A 22,622-nucleotide genomic window follows, 5' to 3' on the forward strand; every position below is an offset into this window, starting at 1 on the left:
TTTAAGATGAGCTTCCACCCCATCCCAGGCTCTGCTCGTGCTCCAGTCTGGAATTCTGAGGGAAAACTGGAGTTTCCCAGTTGCAGGAGGTTAAAGCCCTTTTCCAGCTGCCCTCTGGGCCACTGGAGAAATGACAAATATTCCAAATATTTCTGCATTTTTAAGCCTCACACCATCCCTGTGAGGTGGGGTTTTGGGGAAGTTTGCAGCCAGTTTTAATCCCCTGCGGAATCAGCTGGAAATCCAGGACGTGGAAAAAGAGGGGAAACCCCCAAACTTCCAGGAATTGTGAGAAGAAATACCCCAAAGGCTTCTAAAGTGATTTTTTTTTTTTCCCCAGGGAAAAGGTTTTTATGGGATGAGCTGTGGCTGGAGCTCTGTGGCAAAAAAAAAAAAAGCATCCTCAAACAAACAGAGGAGCGTAGGGAGCACCACTGGGAATTCCCACAGGAGCAGATCCCTGGGGATGAGAGCCAGGAATTCCCTCTGCAAGGTGCACGAGGCTACAACACCCTGCCTGATTCATCCTTTAGGAAAAGATGGAATATCCAGCTGGGAGGTGATTTTTGGATGGGCACAGCATCTGTTGGGTGGATGATCCCTGCGGGATGGGAATTCCCAGCCCTGAGGCCTCATCCCCGGGAATCTGCTGAGTTCTGGGTGCTGAGGGGTGGCTTCAGGGAGCTCTGATTCCGTGGGAAATTCCATGTTCTGCCTTTGCTCCCCTCCGGAGATGTTGGATCCAAGCGTTTCACTTATTAAATTCAGCTTTACGCTGTTCTGCTCACAAAAAGCTGCTCCTTTTTTCCTTCTTTTTGTTCCCTTTCCTTGTATTTCCTTGCTGAACTGGAGTCGGTGCTGAGGAGGAGCCGAGTGCAGGAAGCGGCAGCACAAACGGAGGCGGTGAGAGTGGAAAAGAGCTGGAAATTCCCAATAATTCCTTGGAAATGAAGGGAAAAGGCACTTTTAGGTGGCTGGCACCCAACCCGAGGCGAGGGGTGCTCGCCTGTGAGGAAAGGTGGTGCTGCAAAGTGCGGGAGAAATCCTTGGAATGGTGAAGAGCCGGAGCCGAGGGGAGCTGGAAGCTCCCGCCAGGAGCGGGGCTGGAATTGCAGGAGGCACCGAGGGGTGGCCTGAGCACCTAAACCGGGGAGGGAGAGGCTTCTTCAGGGAAGGATTCCCCTGAAGTTCAGAGTTTGATTGAGGCTCGATTTCCTGGGGGTGCAGTGGTTCGGGAAGGGCCGGAGCAGGAGTCCTGGCTTCCTTAAATTAGTGGGAATTCTACCGGGCGGACACGTTGTTATTTGTGAGTCCCCTGAAGTGGTCGAACTTCTGCTCCGTCTCCTCGCTGAAGGAGCCACCTGGAGAGGCCACAGGAGAGCACGGGGTGAGCAGGAGCAGGGAAAAATACTCGGGAACACCGGGAGAGCCCAGGGAAAACACCTGGGAACACTGGGAGAGCCCAGGGAAAACACTCAGGAACACAGGGTGAGCAGGAAGAGGGAAAAACGCTCGGGAACGCCGGGAGAGCCCAGGGAAAACACTTGGGAATACCAGGAGAGCACAGGGTGAGAGCAGGAGAAGAGAAAAGCATTTGGGAACACCGGGAGAGCCCAGGGAAAACATTCGGGAACAGTGGGAGAGCCCAGGAAAAACACCTGGGAACATCAGGAGAGCACAGGGAAAACACTTGGGAACACTGGGAGAGCACAGGGTGAGAGCAAGAGAAGGGAAAAGCATTTGGGAACACAGGGAGAGCACAGGGAAAACACTTGGGAACACCAGGAGAGCACAGGGTGAGCAGGAAGAGGGAAAAACACTTGGGAACACAGGGAGAGCCAAGGAAAACACTTGGGAACACCCACCGGGAGAGCCCAGGGAAAACAATTGGGAACACCAGGAGAGCAGGAGAAGGGAAAAGCATTTGGGAACACAGGGAGAGCACAGGGTGAGCAGGAAGGGGGAAAAACACTTGGGAACACTGGGAGAGCACAGGGAAAACACTTTGGAATACCAGGAGAGCACAGGGTGAGAGCAGGAGAAGGGAAAAGCATTTGGGAACACAGGGAGAGCCCAGGGAAAACACTCAGGAATACCAGGAGAGCACAGGGTGAGCAGGAAGAGGGAAAACCACTTGGGAATACCAGGAGAGCCCAGGGAAAACACCTGGGAACACCGGGAGAGTCCAGGGAAAACACCTGGGAACACCAGGAGAGGCCAGGAAAAATGCTTGGGAACACTGGGAGAGTCCAGGGAAAACACCTGGGAACACCGGGACTGGGTGGAACCAGCGCCCTGGAAATGAAGGCCTCAAAGGTTTGGGGTTAATTAAATTAAGCTTTAATTAAATCTTAGCCTAAGTGGCACGAGCAGGAGTCCCCAGGAGAGCTGGATTAGTCTTTTGTGGATTTGCAAGACTCAAGTACCCAAATGTCACTGGTTTGGTGCTGAAAAATGAAGTGAGGCCTAACAAGGCCTGTGAGGGTGCGAGGGCTCGGCGTGCTCTGAACCAGCACCAAACCCTAATTTCTCTCTAATTAGGACACAATGAGAGCTAAAACCTTGATTTTGAACTGGAAATATTTCCAAGCTCAGCTGCAGAGCCCATCCCAATGGGCTTCACTTCTCTCAGCTAGGTCACATCTGAAATGTGACACACAAGACGAGAACTTTCTGCTAAAATCCCAACAAAATAATGAGAAAAATCAGTGGTTACGTGGATTTTGTTGTTGTTTTTCCAGGAAAAAACGTTCCTTGAAGGAGGGAATTTTCCAAGCTGGTTGTGTTTGGAGCTGGGCAGGGAGTTGTGTTAATTCACTGTCTGTGGTAAAAGCAGTCCTTAAAAGTCCCCAAGTTAATTCCATTTTAAAGGGTTTTGACAATGGACTAAGCCAAATTTAAATTAAATTGGCTTCGATATTTCCATGACCTAAAGAAGACGCCAAATGGTAATATTCTACATTTTTCCAAGAAAACTGCGTTTTCCCTGACATTCCAGGGGCATTTTAATTCCTGCCAGGCACAGAGGGCTCTTTCCCACTGCTTCGTTTTCCAAGAGCAGCTTTGTGATCTGAAGAGTTCCCAGCTTGGCAAAATAATTTAATTTTGGGAAGGAGGAGTTTCCCGAGGCGCTTATTCCGGCACTGGATTGCACCAGAGCTTTTCATGAGGGGAAAACATGCAATTCCTTGTCTGAGAGGAACCCTTGGAGCATCCCTGTCCCTCTTGGAGGACTCCCATGGCAGCAGCCCTCACCTATGTGGCAGTTGTACATCCAGATGCGCTGCCCGTCGTAGCGGCTCCGGCATTTCATGATGTTGTTGGAATAATCCGACTCTGCCACCTCGTAGTTGGGGTTGATCACGACCTGGGAGGGATGGAAGGACAGGGAATGGGGTTATGGAAAGGGGGATTTGGCAGGATACACAATCAGTTGTTTTTTACAGCAGGGTTTGGGGTTTTTTTAGCAGAAAATAAAAATACAAATTGTTTTGCAAAGAGAGAGCAATGACTTGGATAAAGGCAGATCAGGGAATAAAGGCTCAGTCAGGGAATCCTGGAATGGTTTGGGTTGGAAGGGACCTCAAAGCCCATCAGTGCCACCCCTGCCATGTCCAGGGACACCTCCCACTGTCCCAGGGCTCCAGCCTGGCCTTGGGCACTTCCAGGGATCCAGGGGCAGCCCCAGCTGCTCTGGGAATTCCATCCCAGCCCCTCCCACCCTCCCAGCCAGGAATTCCTTCCCAATATCCCATCCATATCTCCCCTTTTCCAATGGGAAGCCATTCCCTGGGTCCTGTCCCTCCCTCCCTTATCCCAAGTCCCTCTCCAGCTCTCCTGGAGCCCCTTCAGGCACTGGGAGCCTTCCCTGGAGCCTTCCCTGCTCCAGGCTGAGCATTCCCAATTCCCTCAGCCTTTCCACCCGGCAGAGCTGCTCCATCTCTAATTCCCCACAACCCCACCTTCCCCCACGCCCCAAAATCTCCCCTCAAACCCCCATCTTGCCTTTCCCACAGCTCAGACAGAAAGAATTCCTCTCCTTTCCCTCCTCTCCAGTGCCAGTGGCTGTTTCAGACCCAGGGAATTCCCCACTCCAGCCCCGGGCACAGGCTGCAGGCCCGGCCCTAATTCCTGCAGAAACCCCACAAATGGCACAGTTTAATCCCAAAATCCAGCGAGTGCTGCTTACAGCCAGCTCCAAAGAGGGATGCTGTGCTTTGGGAATGTGACAACTCTGTCAACAACATCAGCTGGGCTGGGCCTATCTGGGATTAGCTGGACATGGAATGTTGAGACTTTAATCTCCAGACTGTGGTCACGGGCCCTGATTTTTCCCTTGGGAGCGAGTGTTTGTAATCCTGCTGGATAATCCTTTACCTTTTAGGCATCTGGGAATAGAATCCCTTTAGAAACAGAAGTGGGAAGTGTCAAATCAACTGATTTGGTAAATTCTTGATAAAACTGGTAGGATAAAAGCAGGACAAGTGTCACAATGCTGTTTTTCCCACCTGGAAGAGGTAATCCCCGGGCGGGACGTCGGTGATGTCGATCCACTGGCAGTCGATGTCGTGCCGATAAACGTCCCAGCAGCCAACAGTGATCCCTGCTCCCAAAATTGGCACATTCGTACTGTTTCTGCACATCTAAATGAGAGTTAAAGGCAAAAAGTGTTAAATCCACAGCTGGATTCCCAGAAAATTCCTGGCTGTTCCCCATGGGCAGTGCTAAGGTCCTGGTGTGGTGGTGAGGGGGAGGTTTAAGGAGCTGCCCCCTTCCAACCCCGTGCGCTGGAGGCTTCTGGGATTCCTCGCTTGGCAGGGAGCAGAAAATGCACAGTTGGGGTTTTGGAGCAGCTCAGAGTTGGGATGGAGGGAGCTGAGGGTGGAAAGAGAACCGGGGACCTTGGGGTTCCCATCCGTCCATCCGTCCATCTGTCTGTCCATTCCATTCCATTCATCCATCCGTCTGTACATCTCATTCCATCTGTCTGTCCCATCGATCTATTCCATCCCTCCATCCATCCATCCATCCATCCCTCCATCCATCCCTCCATCCATCCCTCCATCCATCCATCCCTCCATCCATCCATCCATCCATCCATCCATCCATCCATCCATCCATCATCCATCCATCCATCATCCATCATCCATCATCCATCCCTCCATCCCTCCATCATCCATCATCCATCCATCCCTCCATCCATCCATCATCCATCATCCATCCATCCCTCATCCATCCCTCCATCCATCCATCCATCCATCCATCCATCCATCCATCCATCCATCCTCATCCATCCCTCCATCCCATCCATCCATCCCATCCATCCATCCCATCCATCCATCCCATCCATCCATCCCATCCATCCATCCATCCTCCATCCATCCATCCTCCATCCATCCCTCCATCCATCCATCCATCTCCTCTCCATCCATCCATCCATCCATCCATCCGTCCCTCCATCCATCCATCATCCATCCATCCATCCATCCATCTCCTCTCCATCCATCCATCCATCCATCCATCCATCCTCCATCCTCCATATCCATCCGTCCATCCATCCCATCCATCCATCCATCCATCCATCCCATCCATCCATCCATCCATCCATCCCCCCCATCCATCCCTCCCTCCATCCCTCCCTCATCCTCCCTCCATCCATCCATCCATCCATCTCATCCATCCATCATCCATCCATCCATCCATCCCTCCATCCCTCCTCCATCCATCCATCCATCCCTCCCTCCATCCATCCCTCCATCCATCCATCCCTCCCTCCATCCCTCCATCCATCCATCCATCCCTCCCTCCCTCCTCCATCCATCCATCCCTCCATCCATCCCTCCCTCCATCCCTCCATCCATCCCTCCATCCATCCTCCATCCATCCATCCATCCTCCATCCATCCATCCCTCCATCCATCCATCCCTCCATCCATCCCTCCATCCTCCATCCCACCCATCCTCCCAGGACTGGTTCCTGGCTCCTGCCAGGCCACATTCAGCCCTTGGCAGCTGTCATCCCTTGCTTGGGAAGAGGAGGGAATTCCCGGGACACGGCGCTCTGGCACAGACCTGCTTCGCATTCCGTGTCCTCCAGGCAGAAGCTGGCGCTTGTGTCCCTCGGCCACCTTGGTGCCGTTGAGGTTCAGGAGGTCGTAGTGGGTGAACACCTCCATGCTGTGGTAGTGCCTGTGGGGCGCACACAGGGACAGTTATCCCGAGGGAAAACCCTTTCATTACCAGGGCCTGAGGGGGCCGAGTGGAGCTGCAGGAGTGCGAGAAATCCAGCCAGGAATATTCCTGGGGATAATCCTGGGTGGCTCCATCACCCCATTCCTGCTGCCCTCTGGGTGTTTATTTACATGGAATCCCAGACTGGTTGGATGGGGAGGGATTTAGGATCATCCCATTCCAGCCCTGTCCATGGCAGGGACACCTCCCCCTATCCAGGTCGCTCCAAGCCCCGTCCAGCCTGGCCTGGGACATTTATAAAGTGCTAAAGCTGTTCCAGGGAAGAGTCCTGCTCCAGCTTTTGTGGGATCACGGTGTTTTACAGTGGCAGGAAGGGGGAAAAAATCCCCTAGGTCATCCCTTGGAGCAGCCCCATCATTCCCAGGAATATTCCCCACAGAGCTGGGTGTGCCCAGACCAGCTGCTTTTATTTATTAATTTTTAAATCAATCCATCAAACCAATCAATATTATTAATTAATTAATTATAATGTATTAAATTTTTTTCAGCAGCAGAATGTGAATTTATCAGCATTCTGGACCAGCTTCTCTCTCACCTTGCTCAGAGCTGGACTCTCACACAGGAGACCTTTCCTGGTTTTAAACTGGGAAGTGTCGGTGTCAGCCCAGCCTGGGGAACATTCCAGCACTGCTGGGCACAGCAAAAGCCAGGAGCGAGCCCAGAGTCTGCGTTTAGATCCCGGATTAGCAAAGTCAGACCCAGCAGGGTTTGGGTGACGTTGGACTCGGGGGACATCGGGGTTTTTATGCCCCACTGCTGGCTCAGCAGAGAATTAAGCTGAGCTTGGACTCCATGGGTGTTGGCAGAGCAGGGAATGAGCTGGAAATACCGGATTAAGCCCAGCTGTGGCTCCACGTGGTCAGGGCTGGGCACAGCAGGGCAGGTTATGCTGATGCAACACCTTGGATTTGAGCCCGGCCTTGGAATTGGGAGCAAACCCAGAGCGTGAGGGACAGGGGAAACAACCGGAGGGGGAACCTTAAATCACTCAGTGTCACCCCAGCTCTGGGAATGGTATTCCCAGCTTTGGAATGTCTGCCCTAGATATGGGAATGCCTATCCCAGCTTTGGGAATGTCCCGTCCTAGATATGGGAATGGTATCCCAGCTTTGGGAATGTCTGCCCTAGATATGGGAATGGGTATCCCAGCTCTGGGAATGTCTATCCCAGCTATAGGGATGCCTATCCCAGCTTTGGGAATGTCTATCCCAGCTCTGGGAATGCCTATCCCAGCTCTGGGAATGCCTATCCCAGCCCTGGAACCCTGCACTGACACCCAGCTGGGCCCATCTGCAAAGCTCAGCTCAGAGTGAGGCCCAGACAGGGCCTAATTGAGAACCAATTGCTTTAATTTTTTTTTTTTTTTTTTAAAAAGGAGAAAATGGGGCATAAATCCTCTCCTTCCCAGCTGGAAAAATAATCAAGGCTTAAACACTTCCACTCCCACCACTGCTCATGGATTTACAGATAGGGGAGGAGCAAGGAGGGAAGGGGAGGAAATTTTCCCTGCTTTTCCCTTCACTAAAAAAAACCCCCCAAAATCCACAAATTGCCACCTGCCAGAATGAAAATCATTTCGCACTCCCTGCTCAGGGTCTTTCCCATTTTTTATTCTACTTCCACATCCAAATCCAAGCAAACAGGAGCTCCCGGGGCAGGAGGCAAAGCTGAGCCCCAAGGCCAAGGCCGGGCTGTTGATCTGAGGCAGATTTGGCTCAAATCCCCGAATTTGATGAGTTTGAGCTTCTCAAGCCTGACTCAGTTTCTGAGCTATGTCTGAGTCACTCCAGGGCTGTTTACACTCCCTGTTCACAGCCTGGAAAGATTGAAGAGGGATTGAGTTCATCCCTGTCTGTCCAAATGGGATCCAGGTTGGAGCACAGATGGCTGCTGGCCTCCTCCTCACCCTTTCCCATGCCACCTCACTTCCACGGTGTCCAAAATTGCTCCGAGTTCCCCCTTTTTCACCTCACTCAGCTCTTTGGGAAGATTAGAAAGGACTTTTAGATTTAAAATTTACCACTCTGGTGGTTTCCCCAGTTTTTAAAACAGGACAGGAGCTGTGCATGGACTTATTTCATTCCCTTTCCCCCCAAAATAGAGCAAAATCCACCTTGTACCAGCCCTCCTTTCACACCAGAGCACCTGGATGGCTTCCAGCTCCCTTTCCTCCCTTGGTTTACCCAAAACTGTCTGAATTCCTTGAAAAACGATGCATTTATGGGGTGAATTTCTATAAAAAAATAAGCACAAAACACCTCCCCAGCCACTGACAGTTTTAGTGGGGTTGAGATGGATGGAAAATGCAGAATTCCAGCATTTTGGGGTCCTTTTCCAGGTGAGAAACTGCTCAGGTGGCTGCATTTTTCTGCATGTGGTGGGTGCAGCGTTCCCAGGTGTCACAAAATCAAGGAATGGGTTGGAATGAGTTGGAAGGATTTAAATCCCATCCCATCCACCCCCTGCCACCTGGAACACCTCCCACTATCCCAGGTTGCTCCAGCTTGGCCTTGGACACTTCCAGGGATCCAGGTGCTCCTCTGGGAATTCCATCCAGCCCCTCCCCTCCTCATATGGAGGAATTCCTTCCCAATATCCCAATATCCCATTTATTTCCTCTAATGCTGCTGCCCAGCCCAGTGCAATTTCCCTTCCCAATAAAAGGTGGCATCAGAGGGTGGGGAATTGCTGCACATCCATTGCTCCCATCCCTGTCCAGCGTCTCCTTGGGCACTTCCAGGGGTGGGACATGCACACACATGTCTCCAAAGGGAAGCTCCACACTTTTCTTGCCCATATCCCTGTTTTTTTAGCTGTAACTCCCACTGGATTAAGGCAGTTTCTCTGCTGTCAGAGGTGACAGTGGGAAGCCATTCCCTGGGTCCTGTCCCTCCCTCCCTTATCCCAAGTCCCTCTCCAGCTCTCCTGGAGCCCCTTCAGGCACTGGGAGCCTTCCCTGGAGCCTTCCCTGCTCCAGGCTGAGCATTCCCAATTCCCTCAGCCTTTCCACCCGGCAGAGCTGCTCCATCTCTAATTCCCCACAACCCCACCTTCCCCCACGCCCCAAAATCTCCCCTCAAACCCCCATCTTGCCTTTCCCACAGCTCAGACAGAAAGAATTCCTCTCCTTTCCCTCCTCTCCAGTGCCAGTGGCTGTTTCAGACCCAGGGAATTCCCCCACTCCAGCCCCGGGCACAGGCTGCAGGCCCGGCCCTAATTCCTGCAGAAACCCCACAAATGGCACAGTTTAATCCCAAAATCCAGCGAGTGCTGCTTACAGCCAGCTCCAAAGAGGGATGCTGTGCTTTGGGAATGTGACAACTCTGTCAACAACATCAGCTGGGCTGGGCCTATCTGGGATTAGCTGGACATGGAATGTTGAGACTTTAATCTCCAGACTGTGGTCACAGGCCCTGATTTTTCCCTTGGGAGCGAGTGTTTGTAATCCCAAAATTCAGGGAATGCTGTTTACAGCCAGCAAACTTAATCCCAAAATTCAGGGAATGCTGCTTACAACCAGCAAACCGAGGTGCCTTTAATCCCAAAATTCAGGGAATTCTGCTTGCAACCAGCAAACTGAGGTACCTTTAATCCCAAAATTCAGGGAATTCTGCTTGCAACCAGCAAACTGAGGTACCTTTAATCCCAAAATTCAGGGAATGCTGCTTACAGCCAGCAAACAATCCCAAAATTCAGAAAGTGCTGCTTACAACCAGCAAAATTAATCCCAAAATTCAAGGAATGCTGCTTACAGCCAGCAAATTTAATCCCAAAATTCAGGGAATGCTGCTTACAGCCAGCAAACCAAGGTGTCTTTAATCCCAAAATTCAGGGAATGCTGCTTACAGCCAGCAAACAATCCCAAAATTCAGGGAATGCTGCTTACAACCAGCAAACCGAGGTGCCTTTAATCCCAAAATTCAGGGAATGCTGCTTACAACCATCAAACTTAATCCCAAAATTCAGGGAATGCTGCTTACAGCCAGCAAACCAAGGTGCCTTTAATCCCAAAATTCAGGGAATGCTGCTTACAGCCAGCAAACCATCCCAAAATTCAGGGAATGCTGCTTACAACCAGCAAATTTAATCCCAAAATTCAGGGAGTGCTGCCTACAGCCAGCAAACCGAGGTGCAATCCGGGGCAGAACTGAAGTGTCTCATCCCTGCCCCCGGGGCCACCAAGCCCCGTGTGTGGCACCCACCGGTGGCAGTCGTGCCACACCCAGGCGTGGCGGCCGTTCTTGGGCCTGAAGTCGGACTGGCCGTTGTTGTGGATCTGGGAGGAGAAGCGCAGCAGGCGCCGGTAGCCTGAGGTCAGCGAGGTGTTGTGGGCAGAGCTGGCCAGGCAGTTCTCCTCCAGGGCACACTGCAGCAGGAACATGGGCCTGTCCTCCAGGTAGGCCGTCTGCTCCACCAGCTCCGCGTTCAGCACCAGGTCAGGGGCGGCTGGAGCAGGGAAGAAAGGTTTAAATTCAATAAATTCAATAAAGCCACCTCAAAAGTGGCTGCTGGAGGTGGAGGATGCGCTGTGCAAATGGGTTGTTGGGAAGGGGTCTCAAGGTTCGGCCACTTCCCAGCTGCAACACCTCTCACCATCCCAGGGTGCTCCAAGCTGGCCTTGGACATTTCCAGGGATGGGCAGCCACAGATTCTCTGGGAATTCCATCCCAGCCCCTCCCCACTCTCAAAGAGAACAGTTTCTCCAATCTAATCCTACTCTGAGTTTGAGTAGGAAAAGCCTGGGGAGGAATGATTCACCATATGGGAATAGTTGACCTTAAATCCCATCCCATCCCATGGGCAGGGACACCTCCCGCTATCCCAGGGTGCTCCAAGCCCTTCCCAACCTGGCCTTGGACACTTCCAGAGTGATCCAGGGGCAGCCACAGCTCCTCTGGGAATTCCATCCCAGCCCCTCCCCAGCCTCACAGGGAAGGATTTCTCCTGAACATCCAGCCTAATCCTACTCTGAGTAGGAAAAACCTGGGGGGGGGGGGAACAATTCATTATATGGGAATAATTGACCTTAAATCCCATCCCACCCCCTGCCACAGGCAGGGACACTTTCCACAATCCCATCTTGCTCCAAGCTGCCCTTGGACACTTCCAGGGATGGGGCAGCCCCAGCCAAAGCCTCTCTGGGAGGAAGAATTTGCCGCTGTTTGACGTATCCAGGTCACCCCATTCCTCGGGCACACCCCTCGTGCCGAGGTGCAAGAAATCCCGAGTGACTCACTCTCGGAGCAGGACACGCCGGCCCCGAAGCGTCCCCCTCCCCTGGGGCAGGACACGTGGGCCCCGTCGTGCCGGCAGTGGGACAGGGACATCTCCGTCCCCGAGCACCTGACCCCGCTCATGACCACGTCGTCAGCGCTGACGTCCCCGTGCCAGTACCACGTTTCCTGGGCACAAAAATAAAAAGGCAGGAAAAGGCATTTGCACACATTGCTTGGGGTTTGGTGGCTCTTAGGGGAATATTTACCCGCCTAAAAGGTGGGTTCTCCCTTTGAGGAAGATCAGGGCGAGACCCCACATTATCCAGGAGGAGGATCTCGCCAAAGGATGCTGGAGCAGGGAACTCAGGGAAGCAGAAGGTTTGTCACCAAATCCTTACAAAACCCATCCAGTGCCAAGGCAGGGACACCCCCCACTGTCCCAGGGTGCTCCAACCTGGCCTTGGACACTTCCAGGGATCCAGGGGCAGCCACAGCTCCTCTGCGAATTCCAGCCCAGGACCTCACTGCTGTCCCAGGGAAGAATTCCTTCCCAAAATCCCACCTAACCCTGCCCTCTGGCAGTGGGAAAGCCATTCCCCCTTGTCCCATCGTTCCACTTCCTGATGAAATTCCATTGCTTCTCATCATTTACAAAACCTAACAGGAATGACACCACATTAACACCCAACCCCAAAGCTTGGGAGACGGGGAGGGGAGAAAACTTTAAAAAAAATCCAATCAGATCTGTCCGTGTCCAAGCTGGGAGGACGTTTCCAGGAAAAGAAAACCCCGGTGTCCCACGGCTCCCATTTGCCCCCGGCTGCTTGGGAAGGCCGGGAGCACACAGGGCTGCCCTGTTCTGCACACTGGGGCTTTATGCTCCCGAGCTGGGGCAGCATAAGGGCCTTTTCTGTTCCAAATTCCAGCAGCCTCAGCTCAAGGAAAAAACTCCTCGTTCCTCGCTGGACTCTCAGGGCTGTGGTCAACAGAGGCAGGCAGTCGGAAAGGCCGGCGCTCAGGGACAGGGAGATCCTCAGCTCCCGGGATCTGATGGGGGGAATCAGCTGGAGGAACCAGCTGGAGCAGGGGAATTGCTGCAGCAGCACGTGGGCAGCTCCTGCCAGGAGCTCCTTCCTGCTGGGTATCCAACCCCAGAGTGATCCCTGGGGACCGGCAGATCCATGGAGAATGGTTGGGATCTGTCCATGAGCCCAGGGTGGCAGAAATCATGGAATGGTTTGAGTTGGAAGGGACCTTAAAGCTCATTGCCATAGGGCAGGGATACCTTCCACCATTCCAGGTTCTCCAAGCTCCATCCAGCCTGGCCTGGGACACTGCCAGGGATGGGGTAAAACTGAGGTGTCACCCCCGGCCAGGCACAAGCAGGGGCAGGTTTGGGGCAGGAGAGGAGCAGGGAATACCAGCAATTCATGGAGCTGGATCCAGCCTTGCTGCTCAGGGCTGCACACTGGAGCAGCTACAGGAGCAAAATCCCATTTTTTCAGGTGCCTTGACACCAGTTTGAACCCGACCTCTGCATTTCAGGAAGGGACAAGAACCTGCAGGCAGCCATCAGCCCAAGCAGGGATCGGGGAATGTCGGGAAACCTGAGCTCTGAGAAAACAACAGAACTGCCCCAGCTCCTTCTGCTCCAAATTCCCACCTCCACAGGAACGAGCTTTCACCCTCAGGGTCTCTCCAGCTCAACCCACGAAGCTCTTTTTGGGATAACCCTCCTCCAGCACCCCCCACCCCACCCATCCAGATGTGACCCCAGCTCGGGGCGGGTCGGGGGCTCACCTGGAAGGCGTGGCTGGCAAAGCCCAGCCCCAGCTGCCGGCACACCACCATGGCCTCCACGGTGCCCCAGTTGTGGCTGCAGACCGTGCCCCACCTCAGGGTGCCGTTGCGCTCGGCCAGCACCTCCACACGGCCCTCGTAGGGGTTGCGGCCCCCGCTCAGGCGAAGCTGCAGGACACAAAACCCGTAAATCCATGGGAAAGCCCCAAAGGAAAGGGCGCGGGTGGGGGAGAAGGTTTGTTCCTCAACAATGCAGGGAGTTTGGAATCATTGAATATCCTCAGCTGGACAGTGACAAACTGGAAGTTCCAGGAGGGATCCAGGAGATGGGAGTGGGGGAGAGGAGAGGAGAGGAGAGGAGAGGAGAGGAGAGGAGAGGAGGAAGAGGAGAGGAGGAGAGGAGAGGAGAGGAGAGGAGAGAGGGAGGAGAGGGAGAGGAGAGGAGAGGAGAGGAGAGGGGGGAGAGGAGAGAGAGAGAGGAGAGGAGGGAAGGGAGAGGAGAGAGAGGAGAGGAGAGGAGAGGAGAGGGAGGAGGAGGAGAGGAGAGGAGAGGAGAGGAGAGGAGAGGAGAGGAGAGGAGAGGAGAGGAGAGGAGAGGAGAGGAGAGGAGAGGAGAGGGAGAGGAGAGGAGAGGAGAGGAGAGGAGAGGAGGAGGGAGAGGAGAGGAGAGGAGAGGAGGGAGAGGAGAGGAGGAGGAGAGGAGAGGAGAGGAGAGGAGAGGAGAGGAGAGGAGAGGTCCGCCTTTAGCACAGAGCTGGAGAAATCCTGGTGAGGGTTTTCCCCCGCCAGAGGGAATTCTGGCTGGCAAAAAGGAATTCTGACAAGACTGCATGAACACATTCCCAACCCATCCCTAGGGAACAGGACTCAGGGCACTCGGGTTGGGCAGCATCGTGTCCCGGGGAAGGCACTGGAAAACCGTGCAGGAATCGAGCAGCACTCGGAGTCTCCTCAGGGCTCGAGCTCAGGGAGTTCAGTTCTTCTCTCACTTTGGCAGGGGATGGTCCAGCCAAGCCCAGCAGCTCAAAGTGGGTTGGACCAGCTGCAGGAATAACATTCCCTGGGAAAGCTTCCCTTCCCTGCTCCTTTAGACCCTTGGAAGGAGCATTCAGAGGAATCTGTGTCTGGTTTGTGCAGTCAGCACAGAATCATGGAATGGCTGGGTTGGAAAAGGTTGACAATTGGGTTAAAAATCATTTAATTCCACCCCCTGCCGTGGGCAGGGTCCCCTTCCACTCTCCCAGGCTGCTCCAAGCCCCATCCAACCTGGCCTTCCTCATTTATAAACTTCTGGCATGTCCAGAGGAGCTCAAAACTCAGCACAAAAAGGGAGCATCCTCCTCATTTTCCCTCCTTTTTTAGGGAAAACCTAAACCAAATACTCATGGCTTGGGTGAAACGATTCCTGCCCGATTCCTGCCCGAAATTCCCTCACACCTGGATCCCTCAGCTCCTCACCTGGTTCTGGAAGCCCATGGCTGGCACGTTGCACCTCACAGCAGCATCTTCCTCGTGGTTGCAGCCCTGGGACTCGGTGTTGAACTTGCAGTCCGTGACCGACTTCTCAAAGCCCGTGCAGTCGATCTCATTCAGGTGGATGGGACCCATTCCTTGGGGAAAAACAGGGAAAAAAAGTCCTTTTGGGTGGTGAGGGAACATCCCCAGCAGGCTGTTAATACCACAGTGACCTCCAGCATTCAGAACTTGGAAAAAATCTGCTGATTTCTTGTAAAAATAAAACAAAAAGCCGTGAGGTTATGGTTAATAATTCCACCGTTAAATTCTTTCCAGTATTCCCTGTGACTCCAGCATGCAGGAATCCCAGGAAAAGCCAAATTTCCACTGTTCCATCATTTACAAACTTCAGCTGTAGGAATTCACCAATTTGGTGACCTTTTGGCTGGGTCTTTGTGCTGGGATCTGCTCCCGCTCAAGGCCTGACATTTAACCGGGACATCGGCACATTGGCTGGGAATAAAACACCCACGGGGAGGGATGAGGGGTCAGGAAAAGAAATCTGGGGCAGAAAGCTGAGGGAAACAGCAGTGAACAACTGCAGAGAAGGGGCTCGAGGTGCTGGGACAGAAATGGAATAATTTGGGTCCTCCCAGGATGAGCGGCAGCAGAAAATCGGAATTTCCATCAGAAAAACATGGAAGGGAACTGCCAAAAGTGCTGGGAAAGAACGACCAAGGCGGAGATGTGAATGTGCTGGGCTCCATTTCACCCACAGTCCGTGGGGTTTGGGCACCCTGGGCAGCCCTGTGTCCACCCTCACGCCACATGTGGGCAGGGTGGGAGGACATTCCCGGGGGAGGCTGCTGGGGAATGGGAATCTCGTCCCGTTTTTGTTCTGCCTCTCTCTCATTAAAATCCTGTTTGTGGTTCCCATCTGGAGCTGGCAGCACTTCCTGGTCATTCTGCAGCCACCGAGGGGCTGAGAGGGAGGAGTGCCTTGACCGGAGCTGGAGGGGGAAGTTCCAGGAATGCAGGAGAGATCCAGACCGACATTCCCAGCCTGGCAAAGTCATTCCAGTGGGATGATGAGGATGACGAGGATGACAAAGATGACAAAGGACAAGGGCAGGGCCTCAGTGAGCCACAGAACCCTGGCAGGGCTGCTCTTCTTGGGGAAATTATGGCAATGGGGGCACTGAAATGGAGCCAAAATGGGATGAAATGTGAGGAAAACTGAACTTCCTCCCATGCCATCGCACTTAAAACCACCAGGATTTGGCCTGTCCTTCCAACACTTGCCTTCACCTACTCCCTGGAGTTTAATTCCATGCTCTCCCTCGCAGGACATCAGCACATCCATGAGCTCTGGGCTCAGTGTCTCCCCTCTTGTGGGAATAAGAATGAGTTGTTTAATCTGTTGTTAATTAATTGTTGCCAATTAATAAAGGTGGGATAAACCCTCCTCCCCCAGCCCAAGCTCTGTGGAAGGCTCTGCTCTCCCCCTCTGCCCTAACTGGGACTCCCAGTTAAAGCACTGGGAGCTGATTTACCCTGTGCAATTCAACCCCTTCGCACCCACGGTGAGGCTGATCCTTCAAAGCAGCCTCAGAACACCCAAATTCCCCGGGATGCAGCTGGAACCAAACAAAAGTGCAAACAAGGACACGGCCTTGAGAGCTTGGAGAGCTCCCTGCACATCCAGGGCCAACAAAAGCTCCTTTTCCAACCAAAACGTGACGCTCTGGCTGCCGGAGGGACGTCCCCCATCCCAAGGGATGCTCCTGACAGGGAGCACTGATGGATTGTGAGCGTTAAAAGAAAGGGAAGCGCGTGGGGGGAGATTCCAGGCTGTGGGATGTGGCAGGAACAGCGTGTTCCACGTTCTGCTCCCCCACGTGGCAGCCACTTCCACCCACCCCAGGATGATGGAGCTGGTTCCTCCATCCCGTTCCACACATCAGCAGATTCCATCCCACCACAAGAGGGTTTTTGGCAAATCCAGCGGACAGGTCATGTTTTAGAGCTTCCCAGACTTGGGACACCCACGTGTTGTTTCCTTCCCTCCCTTTCTCCAACTGGAAGGAATTTCCCCCTTTCCTTCATTCTCAAAATTTCCCCCCTTCCTTTATTCTCAAAATTTCCCCCATTCCTTCATTCTCAAAATTTCTCCCATTCCTTTATCCTCACAACAAGGATTTGGTGTCAGTTTTTTGGGGTTATTCCCACAAGGAGGGTTTGGTGTCATTTTTTTTTTGGGTCTCCACCATGGGAACAAGGTGTGGGAATCACCAGGTGGTTTCAGCTCGCCTTTGACTCACCACTGACCACATTTTGGAATTTAAACCAACTCCCAAAGACAGGAAATCCAAACCCAAACCTGGCTATGAGCTGCTCAAATGCCCTTCTGTTTATAATGAGCTAAATTACTGTCCTGGTCTTAAATTGGAGCATTTGAAGTCTGGCTCCAGGACTCGTTTTTTGCCAGGAACCTTCTAGTAATGCATTACTCCATGGTGTGGTTCTAGAGGGCTCAAAGGGAATTTCAGAGCAGCAGATGAGATAATTAAGAATTAATTACTGGAACAGCTGCCTGAGCAAAAGGTCAAACTCATCATCCCCAGACTTTTTTTCAGGGAATCTTTTTAAGTCACATAATTCCAGTCTGGCCCCAAGAGACTTTATGAAGGTAAGGGAAAAAAAATTCCTGCTCCCCAAACCGAACATCCCGACAAAAATCCGCCGTGCCCTCAATTATGGGATGTCCCTGAGGGCGGAATGCTCTGTAACTCAGGGCACCAGGAGCTCCTGGAGCTGTGGAGGTCCTTACCTTGGCCCAGCCTGGCTCCCGTGATGGCCTCCTTGGCGCTGCCGAAGCCCAGCTCCCGGCACACCACGCTGGCCGACACCAGGTTCCAGTTGTCGTCGCACACTGTCCCCCACTCCCCGTTTTTCAGCACCTCCACCCGGCCTTCCCCGGTGTTGGCTCCTCCTTTCAGCCTCACCAGGGGTTGCTGGAAGAGACAGAGGCAGGAGTGGGGTCACCGCAGCCTGGGAGTGGCACCTCCGTCCTTTACGGGGGTTATTTGTGGAAAGCTGGGCCTAAAACCTTTCCTAGAATCACCTGAGACACCTTAAAAACATCCATCACATCGTTCCAACTGCAGGAACCTCTGCAGGGATTTTGGTGAGCACAGATTTGTTTCTCACACCTCACGTGTGGGCAGGGAATAAAAAAACCCATCCCAGTTCTCTGCAGGTGCTTGGGCTTAGGAGCCTTTTCCTGTCCTGGGCTGAATATGGTAAAAACCAGTTTTATATCTCTTGGGAGCCTTGCAGGAGGGTTGGGAATGGCCCTGAGCCTGCCAGTGCCCAGCTCTCAGCCCCTGGCTGCCCTAAAGGGGTTTATTTGCTGCTCACATCTCCAGCCCAGGCTCCTGGCTTAATCCAGGACCAACGTTGAGCTCAAGCCCCATAAAACCTGCCTAAGTGCTCGGTTCTGAGCAATAATAATATATAAATAATATCTAATAAATAATGGTAATAAATAATAAAGAAATAATAAATAATGAATGAGAAGTGGAAAAAAAGATCCGGCTTTTGCAGTCAGAAGTACCCAGCTGAGTGGCAGCTCCAGTTGCACTCATTTCGGGGTTTGTATTATTTAATTATTACCTGTTAATCACCTACTCCTCCCCCCAATGCCAAGCAGGGAGCTGCCAACTCCTGCTGCATCTGAGAGCTGAGTTTTGGCCGTGGGAGCAAAGTTTTAAGCGTGAAAACACCAAAAATCCTTCACTTTTCCGACTGGGAGCGTGCCTGGAGCACTTTCTCCAGGCTGGGGTCACACCAAGGACACCCAAAGCCTAAACAAAGGCTTAAGGAGTTACTTGGCAGCGCGTGTGGCTCGGGAGATTAACAATGATTTACAAAACCTTTCACCTCCCGGGCCTAAATCCTGCAAGGCAGGAGGCTGGGATCCAGGCAGGGGTTGCATTATTCCCACCACAGAGGTGCTGGCACCTGGAAAAAGCCCAAAGATTCCCCTAAACCCACTCAGGCACAGCCGCCCTGGGGGTGCAGCCACAAAATCCACAGCAAAACCTCCTCCTGTGAGAAGCCTCCCAAGATTCCCCCTCTATCCCAAGGCTGCAGCTGGAATATTTCCCTTGGCACCCACCTCTGCCATGTTAAGCTGTCCTTTCCTAGCCCCCGACACCGGCAATGTCCAACTCCAGCCTTGTTTTCCAACCCTTCTGCACCTCCCGGGATTTTCACACCTCGCTAGACTAAACAAACCCAGCTTTCCAACCTCGCCCGTGTTTTCCCTCAGGGCATTTCCTCGCCGAGGCCACGGAGGCAGAGGAAACGCCGGCTGATTTCCACGGGGAAGAGCAATCCAGCAGAATTCCCGTGCCTTTGGAACAGCACAGCCGGGCACGGCCTCCGCTGGCTCGGCCCAAGCGGCTCCAACAGGAGCCAGAGCCCGGGATTCGGTCACTCCTCGCTCGCAGCTTTGCCAGCTGCCGTGGGAGCCGCTCTCCCACCCTTTGGAGGTGGGAGAGGGAGGAAAGAGCCTGGAATCTGTGCGGGTGGGAGCTGAGCTGGGCGTGCTGGGGATGCCAGAGGGGCCCTCGTGGCTGCGGCACCTTGTGGGAATTCTGGTGGTGGATGGTTACAGCCCCAGAGGTTTCCTGCTCTAATTGGCAGCTAGATGGGATATGGGGAAGGAATTCCTTCCCTGGGAGGGTGGGGAGGGGATGGGGTGGAATTCCCAGAAGAGCTGTGGGTGCCCCTGGATCCCTGGCAGTGCCCAAGGCCAGGCTGGAGCAGCCTGGGACAGTGGGAGGTGTCCCTGCCCATGGCAGGGGTGGCACTGGATGGGCTTTAAATCCCTTCCCACCCAAACCATTCCACGATTCCATTTTCCCATCCGTCTGTGAGTGCTGCAGGAACAGCTCTGAACTCTGGGAATCTGCTGGGCAGGAGGGCCTGGAGGGCCAGGACACAGGGAACGGCTTCCCACTGCCAGAGGGCAGGGATGGATGGGATATCGGGATGGAACTCCTGGCTGTGAGGGTGGGGAGGGGCTGGGCTGGAATTCCCAGAGGAGCTGTGGCTGCCCCTGGATCCCTGGAAGTGCCCAAGGCCAGGTTGGAGCAGCCTGGGACAGTGGGAGGTGTCCCTATGGCAGGGGATGGGATAAGATGGGCTTAAGGTCCACTGTTCCCAGAGTCGTTCCCTCCCAGGCTTTTATCAGAGTAGGATTAGGTTGGATATTCAGGAGAAATTGTCCTCTTTGAGAGTGGTGAGGGGCCAGGATGGAATTCCCAGAGAATCTGTGGCTACCCCTGGATCCCTGGAAGTGCCCGAAGCCAGGATGGAACAACGCTGGCGGAAGGTGTCCTACCCATGGCGGGGGAGGGGGGGGGATTAGCTGATTTTTAAGGCTTTTCCAAGCCATTTTGGCATTCCAGGCCAGGCTGTGCCTGCTCCCTGCTCACCTCCTGCCTGAAGGCCTTTCGGAAGCCGCTGTGGCTGCTGGGGGCGAAGGCCCGGCCGGGGACGCAGCTGACGACCGCCGGCATCCCGTTGTCACACGTGCTGTTCTTCCCAGTGCCCCCCGTCAGGTGGTTTCCCAGTTTGCAGCTGGAAATGTGAGCCTCGTTCCCAGTGCAGTCCATGGAGTACGCCCAGTAGTGCTGCTTCCTTCTGCTGGCAAACATCCTGAAAGGAATCGAGGAGAAGGGGAAAATTAGGAATCCTTCAAAAAAAAAAAAAAATGCACTGATGGAGCTAAATTTTGGGAGGAAAAATGCCCTGAGGTGAAGTGGGGATTGGACAGGATTATTTGGAAGCTGATCTGTTCATCCACACCATGACTCTGTTGAGGTGACATTTAAAAACATGGAATTATTCCAGCTGGAAAAGACCTCCAAGATCATCGAGTCCAACCACTTGAGAGGAAATAAATCCCCTGCGAAAACTGAGAAATCAGAGTAGGAACCAAAGGTGCAGCTGCAGCAAATGACACATTCCCAGGAGCAGAGATCCCACCCCACGCAGGGACAGGGATCAGCCAATTCCAAATGGACAAAGAGGGTTTGTGCAGATGACTGGGCTGGAGGAAAAAAAACTTCCAAAGCTTCCCAAAAAAACTTCCCCTTTTGCTGACCAGCAGCTATCAGCTGGGATTGGGAGAAATCCAAAGCCTCTCCGAGCCTCAGTGTTAACAACTGTGAGCCTGAGAGCAATTTCCGAGAGCAGGAGCAATTCCTCTCTGACTTGTTGTTGGCAGCAGCTCCTGCTTCTCGCTCCCAGACTGCCTGGAGCTGCTCCAGGCACTCCTGAGGAGGAAGGGGCACGTGTGATAAACTGGGAAGGGAAAGGATTCCGGAATCCAGCTCCATCCTACCGGAGCTGAGAGCTGGGGGAATGGGAATATGGGTCAGGTCAGCCTGAGAAAGGAGTTAAAAAACACAGGGAAGGCTCAGGGGAGCCCAAGCCCTGCTGGGATCTCCACGTGGCTCCGTGTGATCCCGGTGCTGCTCCTCATTCCAGGAGTCTCTGCCACGCAGAGCCGGGATCCAGGGATTAGCTGGGATAAATGGCACAGCGAGGCGGGTGGAATTTGGGGAGAAAAAGCAGCAGTTCTGGTTTGTGCAGCACAGAGAGCCTGGGGAGCAGCTCCAGAGGGGCAGAGAGCCTTTCTGAGGAGGTTTTTTGGGAACTCCACTGGGCAGGTCCAGGTTTTCCCAGCTGATCCCTTTAGGATTCAGATTTTGCAGGGTCACAGATGTTTGAGGGGACACTTTTCTCCCCTCTGCTCACGGAGCTCTGCTGCCCAGCTCAGCACTTTTCCAGCCTCTCCTGGCTCCCAGCCACTGACTAATCCTTGCTGGAAGCAGATCTCCCTGGGCAGAGGTTGGGGATGGATCCAGCCGGGCTGGAGAGGGAGCTGCCATTGCATCCCACGATGCTGGAAAAGGATGGAGCAGGGCCGGGATCCATCCCAGGCAGCAGCAACAGGACCCTGCCTGTCCTGTGGGGAAAAGTGGCTGTCAGAACCCACCTCAGACCTGTCAGGGACCCCTGAATCGAGGGAAAAGGGATGGGAAAATAGGAATAGAGTTAAAGTTTTAGAAATAAACCAAAGGAGGAGGCAACACAAAGCAGCAGCCACTTCCCAGCTATGCTCAGGGTGGAAGGGAGGACCTGCAGGAGCATTTTCACCCCTCTCAGAGGGTCCAGAGAGCTCCATGAGCTCCAGAGCGGACAAGGAACAGCCTGACTTAGGGAAGCAGGGATGGGGATGCCTTAGAATAGCAAACAATGACCTCATCCTGGAAATTTCATGAGGCATTAACATCTGGATGGTATTAACAGCCCTTGGGAGGCTGGGGAGAAATGAAGCCCCACCTCGTGTCCCCAGACTGAATCAATGTGAAAAAAGCAGAATTCAGCTGATCTCTGCAGGCAGAAACTCGGGGCTTTGCTGATGTTTCATTTTTAGCACAAAAGGGCCCAACTGGAATCAGTGGGAGCCCAGGGTGACGCTGCTCAGGTCAGAGGTGGGAATGAACATTCCTGCTGGGAGAGCTCGGCCAGTTCCAGGTCAGGCTGGAATTCAAACCATTTCTACTGGTGAGGAGAGCAGGATCTGCATCCCAGAAAAGCTTTGAGCAAAGCACAGGTGGAGCCCAAGGGCTGCAGGAAGAGCGGAGGGGTTGGGTAAGGAGCCCTCAGGATATTCCCCGATTCCATGAGTTGGGGGAGCAGAAAACAAATGATTGCACAAAAAATTCAGGAAAATTCACGCCAATCGCACTGAGCAGAGGCTGGGGAGCTGCTCCTCGGGGCTGTGAGCAGAGGTTTCAACCCCTGGGAAATTCCTTGAGTT

The 22,622-nt window shown here is 53.4% G+C and overlaps 2 protein-coding genes across 2 annotated transcripts in view; both read right to left on the reverse strand.

The window, feature by feature from the left end:
• The window catches only part of LOC120411134 (lysyl oxidase homolog 2-like), a 39,560-nt gene extending 38,924 nt beyond the window's left edge, over positions 1-636 (reverse strand). The window contains 1 exon segment of the mRNA XM_039564157.1: positions 624-636. Coding sequence (XP_039420091.1) covers positions 624-636 — 13 coding nt within the window.
• Positions 637-938: 302 nt separating this feature from the next.
• The window catches only part of LOC104694877 (lysyl oxidase homolog 2), a 51,496-nt gene continuing 29,812 nt past the window's right edge, over positions 939-22,622 (reverse strand). The window contains 12 exon segments of the mRNA XM_039564445.1: positions 939-1,361; positions 3,256-3,367; positions 4,509-4,605; positions 4,607-4,643; positions 6,072-6,108; positions 6,110-6,188; positions 10,454-10,697; positions 11,488-11,653; positions 13,268-13,435; positions 14,726-14,877; positions 17,553-17,736; positions 20,227-20,449. Coding sequence (XP_039420379.1) covers positions 1,282-1,361; positions 3,256-3,367; positions 4,509-4,605; positions 4,607-4,643; positions 6,072-6,108; positions 6,110-6,188; positions 10,454-10,697; positions 11,488-11,653; positions 13,268-13,435; positions 14,726-14,877; positions 17,553-17,736; positions 20,227-20,449 — 1,579 coding nt within the window. The 3' untranslated portion in view covers positions 939-1,281.

This window comes from Corvus cornix, chromosome 22 (genome assembly GCF_000738735.6).
Source record: "Corvus cornix cornix isolate S_Up_H32 chromosome 22, ASM73873v5, whole genome shotgun sequence".
Taxonomy (NCBI): Eukaryota; Metazoa; Chordata; class Aves; order Passeriformes; family Corvidae; genus Corvus; species Corvus cornix.